Source organism: Maniola hyperantus, chromosome 14 (assembly GCF_902806685.2).
Source record: "Maniola hyperantus chromosome 14, iAphHyp1.2, whole genome shotgun sequence".
Taxonomy (NCBI): Eukaryota; Metazoa; Arthropoda; class Insecta; order Lepidoptera; family Nymphalidae; genus Maniola; species Maniola hyperantus.
In genome coordinates this window covers 14,174,051-14,192,176 of record NC_048549.1, presented here as the reverse complement: position 1 = coordinate 14,192,176, position 18,126 = coordinate 14,174,051, and the positions used below count along the sequence as shown (strand labels likewise).

The 18,126-nt window shown below is 38.1% G+C and overlaps 1 protein-coding gene across 1 annotated transcript; it reads left to right on the top strand.

Moving 5' to 3' along the window:
* Positions 1–29: 29 nt before the first annotated feature.
* On the top strand, positions 30–16,903 carry LOC117988631 (longitudinals lacking protein, isoforms A/B/D/L-like). Its single transcript, XM_034975802.2, has 6 exons — positions 30–203; positions 1,534–1,788; positions 3,590–3,833; positions 6,122–6,193; positions 10,885–11,447; positions 13,749–16,903. The coding sequence occupies exons 1-6, from the start codon at positions 30–32 to the stop codon at positions 14,130–14,132; spliced, it is 1,692 nt and encodes a 563-aa protein (XP_034831693.1). The 3' UTR covers positions 14,133–16,903.
* Positions 16,904–18,126: the final 1,223 nt, after the last annotated feature.

The window sequence follows — 18,126 nt, the reverse complement described above, 5'->3', positions numbered from 1 at the left end:
AAGGGCGCGGCGCGAGGCTCGGAGGCACCATGGACGATGACCAGCAGTTCTGCCTGCGGTGGAACAACCACCAGTCGACGCTGGTGTCCGTGTTCGACACTCTGCTAGAGAAGGGAATTCACGTGGACTGCACCCTGGCTGCCGAGGGGCAGACCCTGAAGGCACACAAAGTAGTTCTGTCAGCATGCAGTCCCTATTTCGAGGTTGGTATCATTTTAACTCGCTAACTAGGTCAATTGGTATCGTGTATAACTTGGTCGCAAGGCAGCACAGTTTTGCTCTAATAAACATTCCAGTTGTTTCGTTCTAGCTTTCGTGTGTTAGCAATTAGTTTAGATTAATGTATAGATGAGTTGGCAATTGAAAGTTGCTGCTCCTACTTTTCCTAATACTCGTTTTTGAGGCATTATCAACTTTAACATTAAATTCATTTGACAATTCGATTGGAATGTTTATGATTTAATTAACTGTCATTATGTGTTGTCCAATTAAGGATACATGAGCTACATTCTCGCTAGAAGTTGTAAACAAAATGCATCAAACAATGGCATATTGATAAAACTTTATATTTGCTTCATACTTATAGATGATAAATTCTTTATTGATACAAAACATTTCATACAAACAGAAAATGAACTATATAAAGACGGTCTTATCATTAAAAGTGATCTCCATTTTAAGAACCTCTAATAAAGAAATGGGATAGCCCTACAATATGTATTGATATTGATTTACATCAATATTGATAAACATTTATTTTCATTATTAGTAACAGTAGACCTTATTAACTATGTTAGTAATTACCTAGTATTTTATTTTTTTATTTTATTGATTTGCCAACAGATAATACACATAAAATAAAAATTACAATGCAAAGAGAAAAAAAAATAGAGTGTAAATCCTATTACTAGCAAACCGGCCTGCATTTTTAAGTGTGCAAGTGCAGGATTAAAAAGATAAATATGAAAAAATCACTGTAATTAAAAAAATACTAAATAGGTATATAGAACAAGAAAAATTACAAAGAAGCATACAAGTTGCAGCATTAAAGCTAATTAAAGTAGATTGCTGTAATATTATATAGATAGCCTTATAATATACTACACTTTCTATACTAATCTAACTATGTAAAAGGAAAAGCTGACTGACTGATCTATCAAGGCACAGCTCTTAACAACTGGGCGGATATGGCTGAAATTTGCCATGCAGATAGCTATTATGTACGTAGACATCCACTAAGAATGGATTTTCAAATATTCAAACCCTAGGGGAGTAAACTAGGGGCTTGAAATTTTGCGTTGATTGAAATCATATGTATATCATACAAATTTACATCCTCTATTTAACTATCTTAGGGGTGCAATTTCCAAACATTGTCTGCAAGGAAGGTTTTCGGGAAAAGAAGGTTTTCTTAGTTGTGTGATGGAGTATGCCCAAACTTTTCTCATTCTGAGAGGAAACCTGTGCTCAGTAGTGAGCTGGCGATGGGATGATGATATGATGGCAATAACAACAAAAATATGTTTGTTTCAGAATGTCCTATCCCAACAGTACGACAAGCATCCCATTATAATTTTAAAAGATGTAAAGTATGCAGAGTTGAGAGCCATGATGGATTACATGTACCGGGGGGAGGTGAACATCTCACAGGACCAGCTAGCGGCTCTGCTGAAGGCGGCAGAGTCGCTGCAGATCAAGGGCCTGTCCGACAACAAGCCCTCGCGGCCCCCGTCGCGCCCCGCGCCCGCCGCTGCACACCCGCCGCGCGCACCCTCGCCACCACCACAAGTGAGTTCACTGAAGTTTTAGGGACGTAGTCGTAATTTTAAAAAAAAAACCTGGTATAAAAAACCAGTCTTTTGCATGATAAATCAAAAACTGTTATGCATAAAAATCTGTTTTAGAGTGTCCATGTAAAGCCCTTTCATATGATACCCGACTTAGTATGCTTATCTTACTGTGAAAGTTGAAAATACTAATTATTTGTTCATGAACACATTTTAATTTTTTTATGTGATGTAACCACAAATTCCACAAATTCGCTGTTTAACTTGTGCTATAAGACCTACCTAACTACCTACCAAATTTCGTGATTCTAGGTCAACGGGAAGTACCCTATAGGTTTCTTGAGAGACACGACAGAGAGATGGACAAACAGACAGCAAAGTGATCCTATAAGGGTTCCTTTCAAACTAATTCAAACCCTAAGAGGGTGAAATAGGGGTTTGAAATTTGTGTAGTCCATGCAGACCAAGTCGCGGGAATAAGCTAGTTCAATATATTACTTTGTCCAACAAAGCCTTAGTTTGCAATATAAAAAGTAAATATCAATGAATCACCTAATTGTGTAAGAATAGATGTGCTTACCTACTACCTAGGCTTTGAGTGCTGACTTAGTGCCTACTGCAGCCAGGGTCTCAAGTGTCAGTGCTCTAATTAATACTAATGAAACCTCTTGCATTTCATATTTGTTTAAAATTGTTTATTACTAGATGATGTCCGCGACTTCGTCCACGTGGATTTAGGTTTTTAAAAATCCCGTGGGGTACTCTTTGATTTTCCGGGATAAAAACCTTCCCCGGGATGCAAGCTACGTCCATGCCAAATTACGTCCAAATCGGTTGAACAGATGGGCGTTAAAGGCTAGCAGACAGACAGACACACTTTCGCATTTATAATACTACTAGCTTATGCCCGCGACTTCATCCGCGTGGACTACACAAATTTCAAACCCCTGTTTCACCCCCTTAGGGGTTGAATTTTCAAAAATCCTTTCTAAGCTGATGCCTACGTCATAACAGCTATCAGCATGCCAAATTTCAGCCCGATCCGTCCAGTAGTTTGAGCTGTGCGTTGATAGATCAGTCAGTCAGTCACCTTTTCCTTTTATATATTTAGATGTAGACATCTGACGATTCAAAAATACTTGTAAAAGTTTAGTTGAATAAAAAATATTTTTATTTATTTATTTAGATGATTCCCGCATTGACATCCGCTAAGAAAGAATTTTTGAAAATTTTAGTACCCCAAGGAGTAAAAATGGGTTAGAAATGAGTGTAGTCCAAACTGTGTGTGGACAAAGCTAGTGTACCATATTATATTTAATTACAATCTATTAAGCGGATGGTTCGTTTAAAAGACAGACTCACTTTCGCATTTATAATATTAATATGGATTAATTGTATTGTTCTTGAAAAGCGGAGATAGCCTAGATTATTGTTTTGTCTTTTTTTGTTTTTTTAACTCTTTTTGTTCAGACTTATTATAACTTAGCCTCCTATTCTGGCAATCTTGAGCATACATCTCTAACTTTGGTCAACTTCAAAGTTTGGGACATCGACGCAAAGTTGCCTGTCTATCGATATTTTACAGGATAGTGTGCCGAAGAACTTTTCAAAAGAAAATAAAAATCATGTTCTTTTTAAATTATTCTCTTTAATAATGAATTCTAGCGCCATAAACTACCGCTATACACAAAATCACATCATTTTATTACTACAGTCCAAGACCCTACTGTTGTGGGCATCTTCTCAGACCAGGTGTTGGTTGGTTTGATGATGATGAACTGTTATTGTTTTTTCGTTCGCAGGTCAGAGACGGTAGCATCGACAGCCGCGAAGGCTCCATGAGTCCGACGCGGCGTCGAAAGAAAGCGCGCCGCGCGTCCACAGACCTGCCCGCCGTACTGCCGACACCTGCCACAGACGCTACCCAGGGCAACGGAGACGAAGTGCCGATGAAGGAGGAGGTGTCCCGCGACGGCGTCGAGGACCTGACCCTGGACGAGGAGGCTGAGGAGCAACCGTCCGTCACGCACAATGATGTTGTACGCAGTAAGTATTGCTGTTTTAGATTTGGCGGCGTTCCCATACAACCTTTTGCAGTGACAGCTATGTGTGTGATATAAATATTGTGTATTCCAGGTTTTTTCAAATCAAATTGAATCAAATGGTTTTTTCAAAATAGGTAGATAATAAATTACACTTTTTCAAAGTCAGTTGTTGCATTTGTAAGATGATATAGTGGTGATAATTTTTACGCGAACTTAAAAACTAAAGCTACGAGGGTTCCAAACGCGCCTAGGTTCGAGAAGAGCCCGCAACAAACTCAGCCGGGTATTCTTTTTATTATAACCACTTTACAAGATCACTTAAACTTATTAGAACTATAACAAAGCGGTTAAGCAACTCATTCCCAAGCTTTCTTATCATTTAAATAATTTTCCTTTACATTGTAATAGAATTTTTCATATATACAATAGATTTTCAAAAATATATTGATTATGCACTGTCATAATTTTAATTTCCGATTGCTTACATTACAAGTTCTTTGCAGTAAAATCTGCTTTCCGAACTGCTAGAGAATCTTGTCATAAAAGCCACAAGCTTAAGCTTACATAAATTGACTGAACGAAACTATTGTTTATTATCATATCACTTTGTTGTCTGTCTGTCAAGAAACCTACAGGGTACTTTCCGTTGACCTAGAATCATGAAATTTGGCAGGTAGGTAGATCTTATAGCTGACATTTGGGGAAAAATCTGAAAACCGTGAATTTGGGGTTAGATCACACAAAAAAAATTAAATTGTGGTCATGAACTAATAATTAGTATTTTCAATTTTCTAAGTAAGATAACTATATCAAGTGTGGTATCATATGAAAGGCCTTCACCGGTGCATTCTAAAACAGATTTTTATTTATTTTTATGTATCATAGTTTTTGAATTATCCTGCAAAATTTCTAAAAAATACGACTGTAGTACGGAACCCTCATTGCGCGAGCCTGACTCGCACTTGGCCGGTTTTTTAGTAACAATAGTTTCGTTCAGTCAATTCATGTAAGCTTAAGCTTGTGGCTTTTATGACAAGATTCTGTAGCAGTTCGGGTTATTTAAGAAAAATATTTACATCTGGATGGTACCTTGCAACTTTGTCTGCATGGATTTAGGTTTTTAGAAATCCCATGGGAATTCTATGATTACTGAATGAAAAACTGGCCAAGTGCGAGTCAGATGGGCGCACCAAGGGTTCCATACTCGGCTATTTTTTCGACATCTTGCACGATAAATCAAAAACTATTATGCATAATTATTTTTTTTGTGTGATGTAACTTTACTTGTGCTATAAGACCTACCTACCTGCCAAATTTCATGATTCTAGGTCCCCGGTAGGTTTTTTGACAGACATGTATGTTTTACTGACAAAATAAAACTAACGCTCTAATATCTAACTATCATAGTTTTTTCATATGAACAATAAACCTCTACAAACAAAGTTAGTTTTGTGTTTGTTAACAAAAGTGGTTCTTACCGTTTTACTTCTTCTGTAGTACGGAATCTACTGTGCGCGAGTTGGATTCACACTTAGCCGGTTATTTATTACTATTATTAGTCTATCGTTGCGAAGCTGTGTATATTGTAATTTTGAATGTAGGTCCCGCAAATTGCTAATGCGCGTGGCCGCCATTTTAGTGACGTCAGCACGAGCTGATGGTATATTTTTATTTCGGTTAACGTCAAAATGACATCATTTCGATGTTAATGAGACATGGTTCCAGCGCAATAGCAATTTGCGGGACTTATACTAACTTATACAATAAGAAACCAATGCATGTGAAATCACAAGCATATTATACTTTTATATTATGAATTTAAGTAAATTATATTGAGGAAGACACCTTAGCTACTATTGATATTGAGGTTTTGTTTTGTGCTCTCTGCAGATACATGTTTTGTGCTCTCTGCAGATACATGTTTAATAATAATAATAATAAATAATTTCTTTATTAGGGCAACAGAGACCCATATTTTGTTAGTATAGGCAATGCTTAAAAACTACGTTAGTAGATCACTTTATTTTTACAACTTAATAATAGTTTAGTGAATATTCCAATTTCCAATAATACTTGAGATTAAAATTTGTAGGTGTGTAAAATAAACATCACAAAAATAACATGATGTTTCAAAAAATTACATAACTAGAACTCAAAATAAACCGAATAGTAACTTTTATTAGTTCCCATTCAGTTCACAGACTACAAATATTTGATAGCAAGTAAAGTATCTAAGTCTGAAAAAAAAAGTACAAATGAAGTAGTCTGTATACATCTCCTTAATTCCAGATTTCCAATGGCACATGGAAAGATCTCAAGATGAAATAATGAATTCAAATGACAGTGTTCGAGAGTCTCAAGGTAAGCTTGAGTATATTATAGATGAGCTGTTGCAGGCAAGGACACGCATGCCTGAAACAGTGATATATTATACTTAAAAACATCTTGTATTGTTTCTTTAATAATTTTTAATACTAGTTTAATGATTTTTTTTATTATAATAATAATGTCTATACAATACAAGATGTCACGTGGGACTGAGATGGTTATTTTTGGGGCAATGAACTTTTAGTGTAAAACTTTAAAAAAAAATTCGTAACATTTTTTTGTCTGTCTATCATTAAAATAAAAGTTGATTGCTCCAGACTTAAAGGAACGGATGAAATGCGCAATGTCTTCCCATAATTTGAAAATAGACAAAACAGTCATTGCTTTAAAATAATCTATATTTTTATCTTGATATATATAAAATATTATATACCACAACAGCGGATACGAGAGTGCTAGTGTTTTCACATGTGAAACTTCAACTATTAATCATAATACTATCTTATAATAATAATAATATTATAAACTACTAATCTTATTGCAATTTTATATTTCTCTATATTATATACATTTTAGGATATTTCAGAACGTCAGGTAAAAGGTAACGGTTTGAAGGTATTAAGGTTTTTTTCAAAAATGTAGCCTTTTTCAAAGGTGAGGTAATTTTGAAGGTAAGTATATAAATTTTCGTTTATATTCTAAACCATAAAACCACTAGATTGAATGTGTATTTCGCTTTGTGATATGGGTTTTCTATAGTAAATCATTGCATGCTTCTTAGCGATATCATATATCACGCGATAGTTTGTAGTATCCCTTCCGAGTGCTAACTTTACCAATCTTTAACAAAGTAACTTTATGGAGTGGAACATTTGTATAGGTAAGTATTTTTAATATTTATTATACTTATGTATTAGAATATAGCAAATATTTTATTACATTGTCCTGCCCTACACGCAACGTAATCCGAAGCGATCGAAAGCCAGAATATGTTACCGTATCACTGTCAATAGTATTTCGTTGATGCTACGGCGAGTAGTGTTCTATGCCAATTGTGTTTCTTCACCGAATCAAATTTGTTTTAGAAGAATTTTCGGAGTGAACTGCACCGCCCCCGAACAAACTAAGGTAAACCAAAGTTACATTAATTTTTGTCGTAGTTTGTTGGTTCTGTGGCTTATTTATTTATTATTTATTTCTCTTTATTTTGCATTCACATGTGATTTCACTGCAGATGTCTTAGCAATTCATGTTTTATAGTTAAGTTTTTTTTGTTCAGTACGCATGTTCACTAGGCCGAGTTTATTGTCATTTGGGGCATTTCGATGTTCCCCCTGGGTGCGCATTTCATTTGACGATGAGTTAGGCTCGACGACATTGAAGACTATCCATACAGATCTATGGAGGTAGTGCGAAAAACAAATAGAATTCTCCTGACCAGTCGATCCCTTCTCCTTTTCTATTCCTACAATTTTCAGCACGATCATAACATTATCATATCCTACTAATGTGCCATTTTCACACAAATAAAATTACAAGCTTTGTGCAAACCTTTGCCTCAAATAATATGGAACTCTTAATATAACTTTTATGCAATTTTTCAACTTGTCGAACTGTGCAACTAATGTTTTTATGCTTGTTCTACCTCAATCTCGCTTCTCATTCTTTTCACCTTCCAGCAGAACAACCCAAAAATCTAACTTGCATCCTGCGTTACATTAAAGCTCCCTTCCCGATAACTCGCGGCTATCTAAGGAGTCACGAAGCTAACGTTCAGAGTCCAGGTGAGAACATGCCCTCGACCAGCGGGTACCGCAAACCCCCTGAAGATGAAGCTAAGGCTGATCTCAAAGACGACATTAGCGATGAAGTCGAACCCAAAACTGACACGTTTGATCGTGACGTTAAGCCTAAAGTCGAGGTTCTCGAACCGAAAAAGAAAAGGGGCAGAAAGCCATCTAAAAAGGGAAGCAATCTTAAAAAAGAGAAAAAGGGTAGAAAATGGTCCGACGATGTTCTGAAATATCTTTGCTCGATATGTAATGAGAGGAAGTATAAGTATAGACGGAATAAACTCAGGCACGAAAAGTATGAGTGCAACACCGGGCCGCAGTTCACTTGCGGCGAATGTGAAAAGAGATACTCCCAGAAAAAGACCTTGGCCATGCATGTTATTCGAAAACACATCGTGAAAACGGAGAAAGGCGAAAATAACGCATAGATATTTTTTTATTACATTAGTTTCTTTTTTTGATATTTTTTTTTTTTACTTTTTCTACTATTTTGTTAGTTAAAACATGAATTGTTAAGACGTGTTTAATTAACATTGATGTGTCAAATATACTCAAGTTGATTAATGATCTCATACATAAGTGCCATTAAATCATAATTAAGCTATGGCTGTGAGCTAGTTTGTTGATAACTTTTGTTTTTGATAGTCGATAGTTTTATTACTTTAGGATAATGTTGTTCCTACTTTGTTTATTACTTTTGTTCTAATTTTGGCTTGCATGTCGTTCAAAAATAGCAAATCAGAGAAAACTAAAGATAACTTTTATTTTTTTACTTTTTCTACTATTTTGTTAGTTAAAACATGAATTGTTAGAAAATCATTTTTTCAATATGATTAGATCACTTTGTTATTACTTTTTTTTGTTTATGGCTTGCTTGTCGTTCAAAAACACCAAATCCGTAAAAGTTAAAGATAACATAGATATTTTTTATTTACATTTTCTTACCTTTTTATTATATTATTAGTTAAAATATGAGTTGTTAGAAAACCTTTTTTTCTAAGTTATGATTAGATCACGTTATATAGCTACTTTAGTATTACTTTTTTATTTTTGGCTTGCAATGTCGTTTGAAAACACCAAATCAGTGAAAGTTAAAGATAACATATCTGGATATTTTTATGTAAATTTTTATACTTTTTCTACTATTTTGTTAGTTCAAACATGAATTGTTAGAAAATATTTTTTTAAAATATCAAATATAGGTACTCAGACAAACTTTTTAATCACAATTAAGTTACCTTTGTTTTTGATGGTTGATAATTTTATTACTTCAGGCCGACTTGCACATAAATGTAATGCAAGAGCATAATGTGCTCGCTAAAAAATGACAAACTTTAAAATAAAATATAGCTAAATCAGTTTATGTCCATCTGCAAGTGGACCTAAGACATTATTATAGTTTAGATCATGTTAAAGCTACTTTGTTGTTACTTTTTCTATTTTTGGCTTGCATGTCGTTCAAAAACAACAAATCGGAGAAAGTTATAGATAATATATATTTATTATTTACGTTTTTTTACTTTTCTATTACATATTTTATGAGTTATGAGCCATTAAAACATGAATTGTTAGGATCTTTTTAAAATGTCAAATATACTGAAGTTTATCATGAACTTATACTTGAGTTTTATGGCTGAGCTAGTTTGTCTCTTGTTTTTGATAGTTGATGTGGCTGACTATCATGTAGCCACTTTTGTTCTATACTTTAATTATCGTTCAAGTTTAGAATCATAACATTTTTTTAGTTTCTTTTGTTTTTATTTTATTTTGTAGTGTTTTTTGGTTGAATACACTCATTTTGCTACTCATTGTTTTCTTTTCACCGGCTTAATTGTTTGTCGAGCGCATCGGCTTCACGGTAATACATAGCACTCTAGTTTTAAAGCTACCGTCGCGCGCGTACCAAAAGACGGACTGTATCTTTTTTTTTATTTCAGGTCGAAAGTCAACGCCGAGGCACAGTATCATGACGAGGAGTAAAAAGGTGAGCGAGGAGTCATTCGCGACGACGCTGGCGATACTGAAGAACGTGCGCACGCCCAGCGTCAACAGCACGAGCAGCGTCAACAGCGTGGTGGGCGCGACGGACGCGACGCCCGCCGCCGAGGACGCCAAGGAGAACAAGCAGCAGGCGCCGGCCGCGCCCGCGCCGCCCGAGGTGCGGCGCTCGCCCAAGGCGGACCCGCGCTACCACATCTTCCCGCGCGGGCCCGCCTCGCTGCCGTGCGCGCAGTACAAGACCGACAAGGGCTACCGCTGCCCCAACTGCCAGCGCTGCTACAACGCGCGCAAGAACCTCGTGCGCCACGTGACGCTGGAGTGCGGGCGCGAGCCGCAGTACAAGTGCCCGCACTGCTCCTACAGCAAGCACCGCCGCAACGAGCTCAAGAAGCACATCGAGAAGAAGCACCCCGAGCACGCGCCGCCGCGCACGCCGCCCGCGCCGCCCGCGCTCAACTGACCGTCCCCACGCCCCCACGCCCCCACGCCCCCACGCCCCCACGCCGACACTCCGACTAGTGCCTTAACCGCGCCACGCGATCTTCCTTTTAGATGGTATTGAGATATTTAAGTTTTATAAGAGCCTCGTATACTTATTTTATGTAATGAACGGATCGATATTCGATATATTTTGGATATTAAACATTGTACTGTGAGCGGCTGTTTGATTTCTCCGACCCCGTCTCTTTATGGGAAGATGAGTCCACGACTCGTATTCGGTTTGTGCATGTCTGCATGAATTTAGAGAAGCTTCGCCTTTTATTGATTTTCTAACAGAGATTATTTTATTTTTTTAATATTTTTATTATTATTATAACGCATTTCTTTGGTTCCTTAATTTTATTTTAGCCTCTGGTAGTATTAACAAGTACCTCGGTACGTAGCGCGCTTGAGTTATGATTTGCAATACCGTTAACATGTGCGTTTCAGAGCTCCACAAGGACGGGCAGCTGCCGTCGGCGCTGCTCTCGCTGCTGTCGGCGCAGCGCCAGTCGCAGTCGCTGTCCGCGCTCGTGCCGCCCTGCATCCAGGTCACCAACATCCTCAAGCCGCTAGCCTGCGCGCCGCTGCTGCCCGACAACATTAAGGCACATCTGTTGCAGCAGGCCTTCCTGCAGAACAACAACTCGGTCGCGGCGGCCAAGCCCGACGAGCAGGAGTCGGACGCCGAGTACGACGACACGGACGATATCGTGTTGCCGGAGGAGTCCGACGCCTACTACGAGAACGCCTACTCCAGCAGCCCCTCGCTCGGCTCGGGCGAGTACGACTCCAAGCACGGCAACAGCTCGGACGACGCGAGCCGCCAGTTCGAATGCCGGCACTGCGGCAAGCGCTACCGCTGGAAGTCGACCCTGCGGCGGCACGAGAACGTGGAGTGCGGGGGCAAGGCGCCGTCGCACCAGTGCCCCTACTGCTCGTACAAGGCCAAGCAGCGCGGCAACCTGGGCGTGCACATCCGCAAGCACCACAACACCGAGTGGTACATGTACGCCAGCAACAAAGTCAGGCGAAACAAGAAAACTTCCATATAATCTTTGGAGGAAAACATTAGACCAAAGTAGATACCTAACCAAATCGGTACTGCAATAATATTATTTATATTTACATTTTTATTTTTGTTAAAGACGTTTAACTTTTTAATATACACTAAAGATAATAGATATTAATGTGCACATTCCCTAACGGCGTTAGATTTAATTTGTTGATTTTTGTTTAGAGTTTATTGTGTTAGTTAAGACTGACCCGAAGTATTTCGTTCCGGAGAACATTTCTAGTGGTATTTATTTTTTTGACGACCATGTCTCCCTCTCCATCAGAAGTTGAGTCATAATTTTTCGAAACGAAAATTTAATTTTGAATCATGTTTCTTACGATAGGTACCATTAACTCGAATTTGTATAGTTTTAGTACCCTAACATTCCTCACACGGAATATAATGATTCCAAAAGCAAATCCACTTAGTGCAATGATATTATTACTTAGAGATATTCTATTTCCGTTACTGATGTTGTATTTATTTCAGTAGTTTAATTTTGATCACGGGTAAAATTTAACATTCTCCACCTTTAAAGTGTATAATTTGTTTTTGCTTTTTCTTGTTATATGTTTAAATTATTTTACCATTGTGTCAGGGACCATTCACTTGTCTTCCCATCAGTAGACGATCCAAAGTTTTATATTTAATAGTTGTATTATTATTTATTAGGTTAATGTTTGCGGACTGACGTCCTTAGCGTAGGGAGGCCTCGGCTCGAGGCGGGGGAATGTGTGACACGGACCCCAAAGATTTGAGGCGATTTAGCAAGTAAGTAAGTAAAAGCTCATCGATTATGTGCCTACAATGTTACCTGTAGATAATATTAAATATTTATTACGGTTTGTATTTCGGTTTACTGGGATAAAAAGTGTGTTCAAAATTATTAAAAAAAAGATATTAAGTAATTGATATTTATTCGCAATATTCGAGTTTCGTTAAGCATATTGACTGTTGATATTTTTTTGTTGTTAACTTAGGATAACAAAGCTATTTGACCAAAGTCAGTATTAGTCTATTAACGTTGGTGTAACTTATAACGTGTTATTTGTTATAAATTCATGTCGTAGCTGCGCGTGCGCCGTACAGCGATGATTCCTTCGAATGCAATGTCCGTCATATCATGCTAGTTAAAGGTCTATGGTACTAATGTATCGGTTAGAATAAAATTTGGATGTTATGAAGTCCACATTGTTTGTTAATGTTATTGGATTTTAGTTAGTGTGATTTTTATATGAATATATTGGGGTTTACTTGGTAGAAAATTTTAATAAAATATAAATATAGTATACCTGTTAGACTTTTTTTTTATTTGCTAACATTCCTCACCCGATTCCTCGTCCTCTTTTGTTATCCGTTGTCACTAGGTAGTAGGTAAGTTTGCTACTTTTGAATTATTTTTGTGCAAGTGCATGAACGCATGCCATTTCACTGCTTAATTGTTTCGACTCGTGCAATGTTAATTGTTTTCTTTTCCTTTTCGTTCATACTAATATAATTAATAATTTCAGGTAGACAAGAAAGCCCATGGGTCGGGAGACTACATTTAATTAACAAAAGTTGTTAGAGTAGCACAAAGTGACTAAAACCCATATCACGAGAGTAGAACCGTGAAGTCCCTCTGTACACGTTTCGCTCGATGAGTGAGCACTAACAGAGAGTGTGTATTGAAGGAAACCTTGCCTAAACCGTTAGAACTGAGATTCATTCCAAAATAAACGTTATATTATTTCTTTATTTTTGTTTCTTTATTTACTTTCCTTTTGCAAAGCTTTTCATCACAGCACTCGGTGGACACTCACAGTAGTTTATCTTCAGTTTATGTATATATGTCTATGTATGTTTTATCATTATGTACTCAACCAAACAGGAGTGGAAAAGACGGGCTTACCCCCTCTGCCAAAATACGACCGCCGTTCATATTCATACTCGGTTATATATGACGCGACATATTATATTGTAGATAACGGATACATTTACGCAACGATTAATTTGATGTCGTTAAACCACGGAATAAGTTTAAAATAAAATCATTAGTACGTAACGCGATTTTAACGTGTACTGGATAGTATGTAGCTGTATTTGTGTAGTTTCGGGTAGTGTGCGCTGCCTCACCCTCGCGCGAATTTGAACTCGTGCGTAATTCGACTCGTGTTCGGTTGAGTACGTAAGGTTTTTATGTATATGAAGTATATAACACGTATATGCGCTTGTATCTGTCGTTAACCTCACGGGAATGTCGTGCGTGTGCGTGCAGCGAGCGCAGTGTGACGGTGTGGGTGTTGCAGGCGGCGACGAGGCGGCGTTCCCGCGGCTGGGCGGGCTGTCGTGGGAGCAGTGGTCGGCGCGGCTGGCGCTGCCGCTGGTGACGGGGCTGCGCGCGGCGCCAGCGCTGCCGCCCGCGCCCGGCGAGCCCAGCTTCACGTGCCCCGACTGCGGCCGCGTCTACAAGCTCAAGTCGTCGCTCCGCAACCACCAGAAGTGGGAGTGCGGTAAGGAGCCGCAGTTCCAGTGCCCCTACTGCGTGTACCGCGCCAAGCAGAAGATGCACATCGCGCGCCACATGGAGCGCATGCACCGCGAGCACCACATGAAGCCCGAGCAGTACATCAAGCAGGACAACATCGACGCGTGCACATAGTGTCCCAGCTGTATAGTATATGGCTTGCATTGCAGAATACTCTTTATTATTGAAACCGTTAGGACAGAGCTACATTGCTCGGAAAATCCGTCGCCTGATTCCAGCAGAATACCTCTACCAATTCGTTGTCATCAACCAATACTGAACACATGTCTCTTGTAGGGACTTCCACTTGATCCCTGGCCCAAGCGAGTCTTGTTTTCGTGTCCATCTAGTAGGGGGGGGATCTACAAATATTTTCTTGCATATTAGCTAACGCCTGACATGCGTTGCAATGTTCCTCCACACCTATTTTTTTACGTTGATAGTACTATCTCAGAAACCTTCATGAAACTTGAAAGTGTCATCGTGGAACAAAGTCAATGCAATCGAATGAACGATGCGCAAACGTATAACAAACAGATACACAATGAGAACGACCAATCGTCCCTATAGTGTTCCCAATAATAGTAAATTAAAATAAAGTTTTGCCGCGAAAGATCGGCGACGGAATTTCCGTGCAATGTTGCGCTAGAGTCGAACCGCGCGGTTCCGTCGCGTAGCTATTTTGTGCGAAAGAAAATGTTTTTTTGATATATTTTTACAATTATTTGATCAGATCCCTCGAGTTTATTGCCGATTGTGATAGATGTGATGAAATCTCTTTGTGATAGTGACGCGCGCCGGTCACGTTAGGTGTAATCCGTGTTACCTGCTCCCGCGGCGGGCGGAGAGTTAGATACCGTTGAATATATAATCTCAAGACGAATTTCACTTAGTATTCACACTGGTTGCAGTTATTCGCAGCGGTGTAAGCAACTGTTGCATTTATCCACTATGTTAAGGAAAGTGATTTGTATAGTTACGCTTCTATATATTTTTATGTACAGCATTTATCGTGTAAATTATCATTCCTGATATTGAATACGTTTAGGCGTGTAGCTTCGCTAGATCGTTATTTAGAAAAGCTTAATTCCTTGTTACCAGTTACAGTTACTATGGATGGTTCGGTTATTAGAATGACTATACTCATCGATGAATTTTGCGTTTGTTTAAAATAAATTGAGACGAGATTAGTGTATCCGCGCCTCGCGGGTGCTTGTTGTAGTGAGAATGGAAAAGAGTTAGAATGAGTACTCGCGTTCTTTTGTTCTATTAAATAGTTATTTGAAAATGAAGCTATTTGTCGCTTAGTATGCAAGTTCTAGGTCTTTGCCATAATGTATGTTCCATTATTTTTGTAATACTCAATGTAAGTTAATTTTTTATTTTTCAATTATTTTTAGATCTCTTGTTTACGTATAATGCATTTATTTTACATTAATCTAGAACTTAAACGTCTATCCTATATTCGAAGGAGGTCCGATATCGTATTTAAGTGGTATTAATTTTAAGTTCCTGGGATCGAATTATGTGTTGACAACTCAATGGTTGACACTTTTTGATGTTATATTTGGGGCCAATTGTTTTAGAGTAGGTCAGACCAGTGGAAAGGAGTGCCTTATTTAGAGTCGTTTGTTAAATTGTAATTTACAGTTTGTATAGACACTGCCATTGAGAGGATTACCGGGTTCACGAACCGTGAGCCGAAATTCATGACAATTTTTTGGACGAGATCAAAATCTTCCACGTAGTTTGTAAGTACTTTTTATACATTACCATTTAGACATTATAAGTGTGATATCGCGGTGAGCAAAATTGTTCCCGGCGCTTTGTATTTTAGCCCGAGCTTTTCGTCTGACGCTGAGATCTATAGAGTTCTAACTTCAAGAGTGCGCACATAGGTTTTGCATGAAAACAAAATCGTAAAATGTTGGCGGGGGACAGGGGAGAATGCTTTGTTGTGATTGGTGGACTCAAAAGTCACTTAATCGAGACAATGTGCGGAATGAGGGTACCGAACGGGCGTGGGCCCGCATGCTAAGCAACTGCCTAAGCTTGGCGAGCAGGGGTGTCCGGCTATTAAGCGTCTATAGGTGGTCTGGGGCATCAAAGTACGCTCTATAGACCTCAGCCTGAGAGGCTTTCGTTGGCGACGTCGTCGGAACGATTTTGCTGCCGCGATAACCGATTAGTATATTATCTGCCGGAGTTACCATCATACAATCAATACGTAGAGCTCTATAAGTACAACCATTACAAGTCATTTCAGTGTAACGTTAAGTGCCTTCAGAATCTTAGTCATTAGGGGTTAAAAATGTTTTCTCAATAGACAACTTGATCAAACGATCTTACCAATTCTGTTTTATACAAAATTTTAAACTAAATTGGCAGGACTAAAAATCTGTCTTTCTTGTGGGGGGTTTTATTGGTGTGCTTTAGTCCTGCCAGTTAAGTTTGGTTTCAGAATTGGTACCAATGTAACTTGTTATTGCGAGAGTAGGTTGTGATTATTGACAATATAAACCCAGCTGAACCTTTTAACACAAAATATTTGAGTACAACATAGCTGTGATAGGAATATTCTCAAACTATTTTGAAATTTGTGTACAATAATAATAATAATATCTGAATTTAAAATATCACGGTCATCTCACACTGCATACGAACATGACAATAATGATATTATGGAAAATTATATATAATGTTTTACACATTATATAAGTCTATCCAAGTGATTGCACACTACAGTGCACACCTAGTTACTAGATGTATAGTAAGAACTACTATCTAAAAGTATTTTACGTACTGTAGCATGTAATATGACAATAAGAAGTTACAGTGATATAAAAGCATTTTGATTGTATTTTATAACCATTTTGTACTTTAAATAAAGTTGCTATTCTTTGTAATTCGTAGTTTTAATTTGTTCATTGTTCTTTTACTTATTGTATAAGATTTTTTAATATAAGGATTAACAAAAGGATGCATTAGTTAAGGTTGAATGTTTTCTGGAAACAGATTTTTAACACTGCATGTTTTAACTATTTACTAAAAAAACAATGTTTTTCTTTTCCAACTAAATTGGAGCATATCGATTGTTCCCAATCTAGTTGGGCCTTAAAATTCTAATCTCTATTATTTAGTCTTCAAAATGGTCGCATGTTTTTTTAAAAGGGTATTATGAAGGTAGTTTAGTATAACTTGTTATAAAAAGAAACAAAAATACAAATTAATGGGAGACATGGTGCATTATCCTACGCTTTTCACGGCAGTACATTTTCCTCCTCGAGGTGGCCTGGCTTACGTGATTTTATTACGGTGGTAGCTTATTTGATATCATTTGCACGTATTCATTTTTGTTTGCGTTTAATTTCAGTTGCACAGTTGTACACACCTTTTATATTGGGTTACGGGACTCCCGGGCTGAGCGGCGGCAAGGGGTGGACGCTGTATGAGTGCGTGGATTGTGGGAACAAGTACAAGCACAAGGGCTCTCTGCAGCGGCACATAAAGTACGAGTGTAGGAAACAGCCGAGTTTCAAGTGCCCCTACTGCGTGTACCGCGCCTACCAGAAGCACAACTTGCTTCTGCACGAGCGCCACCTGCACAAAGACTTGCCGGAGAAGGTGGACTTTGTATCGGAATGACCGCCGCCCGCGAGCTGCGCAATGTCAGTAACCGTTCCTACTATTAACTAAACGACTAAAACGGGGCGTGTATATAAAAGCGCTTATGTTGGGGATTACTAACTATACTAACCGTTCGCATATACCAAGACTTTTCAGCGTCGCTACAGGCCCTACAAGTCGCCTGTTGTACTTTTGTATCTACGAAAAAACTAGCAGGATCACACAATCATTTTACATTAGTAGTACAAATCACACACCACACAGCACATTTTTTTTTTTCAATTTGATTACAAAGCTAAGCAAAGTTTATTGTGTCCCCTAACGTAATAATAATTATTATGTTGTGATAGTAAAATATGAACGTTGATCTCTTTATCGTGAAAGCTTGCTTGCCTTTGTAAGATTTAAATAAAAAAATCCTATTGGTTGAATTAAAAAAAAATTAATGCTGTAACTATCAAATAATGTCTTCTGAATAAGCTGCAACCACTATGATTCTTTA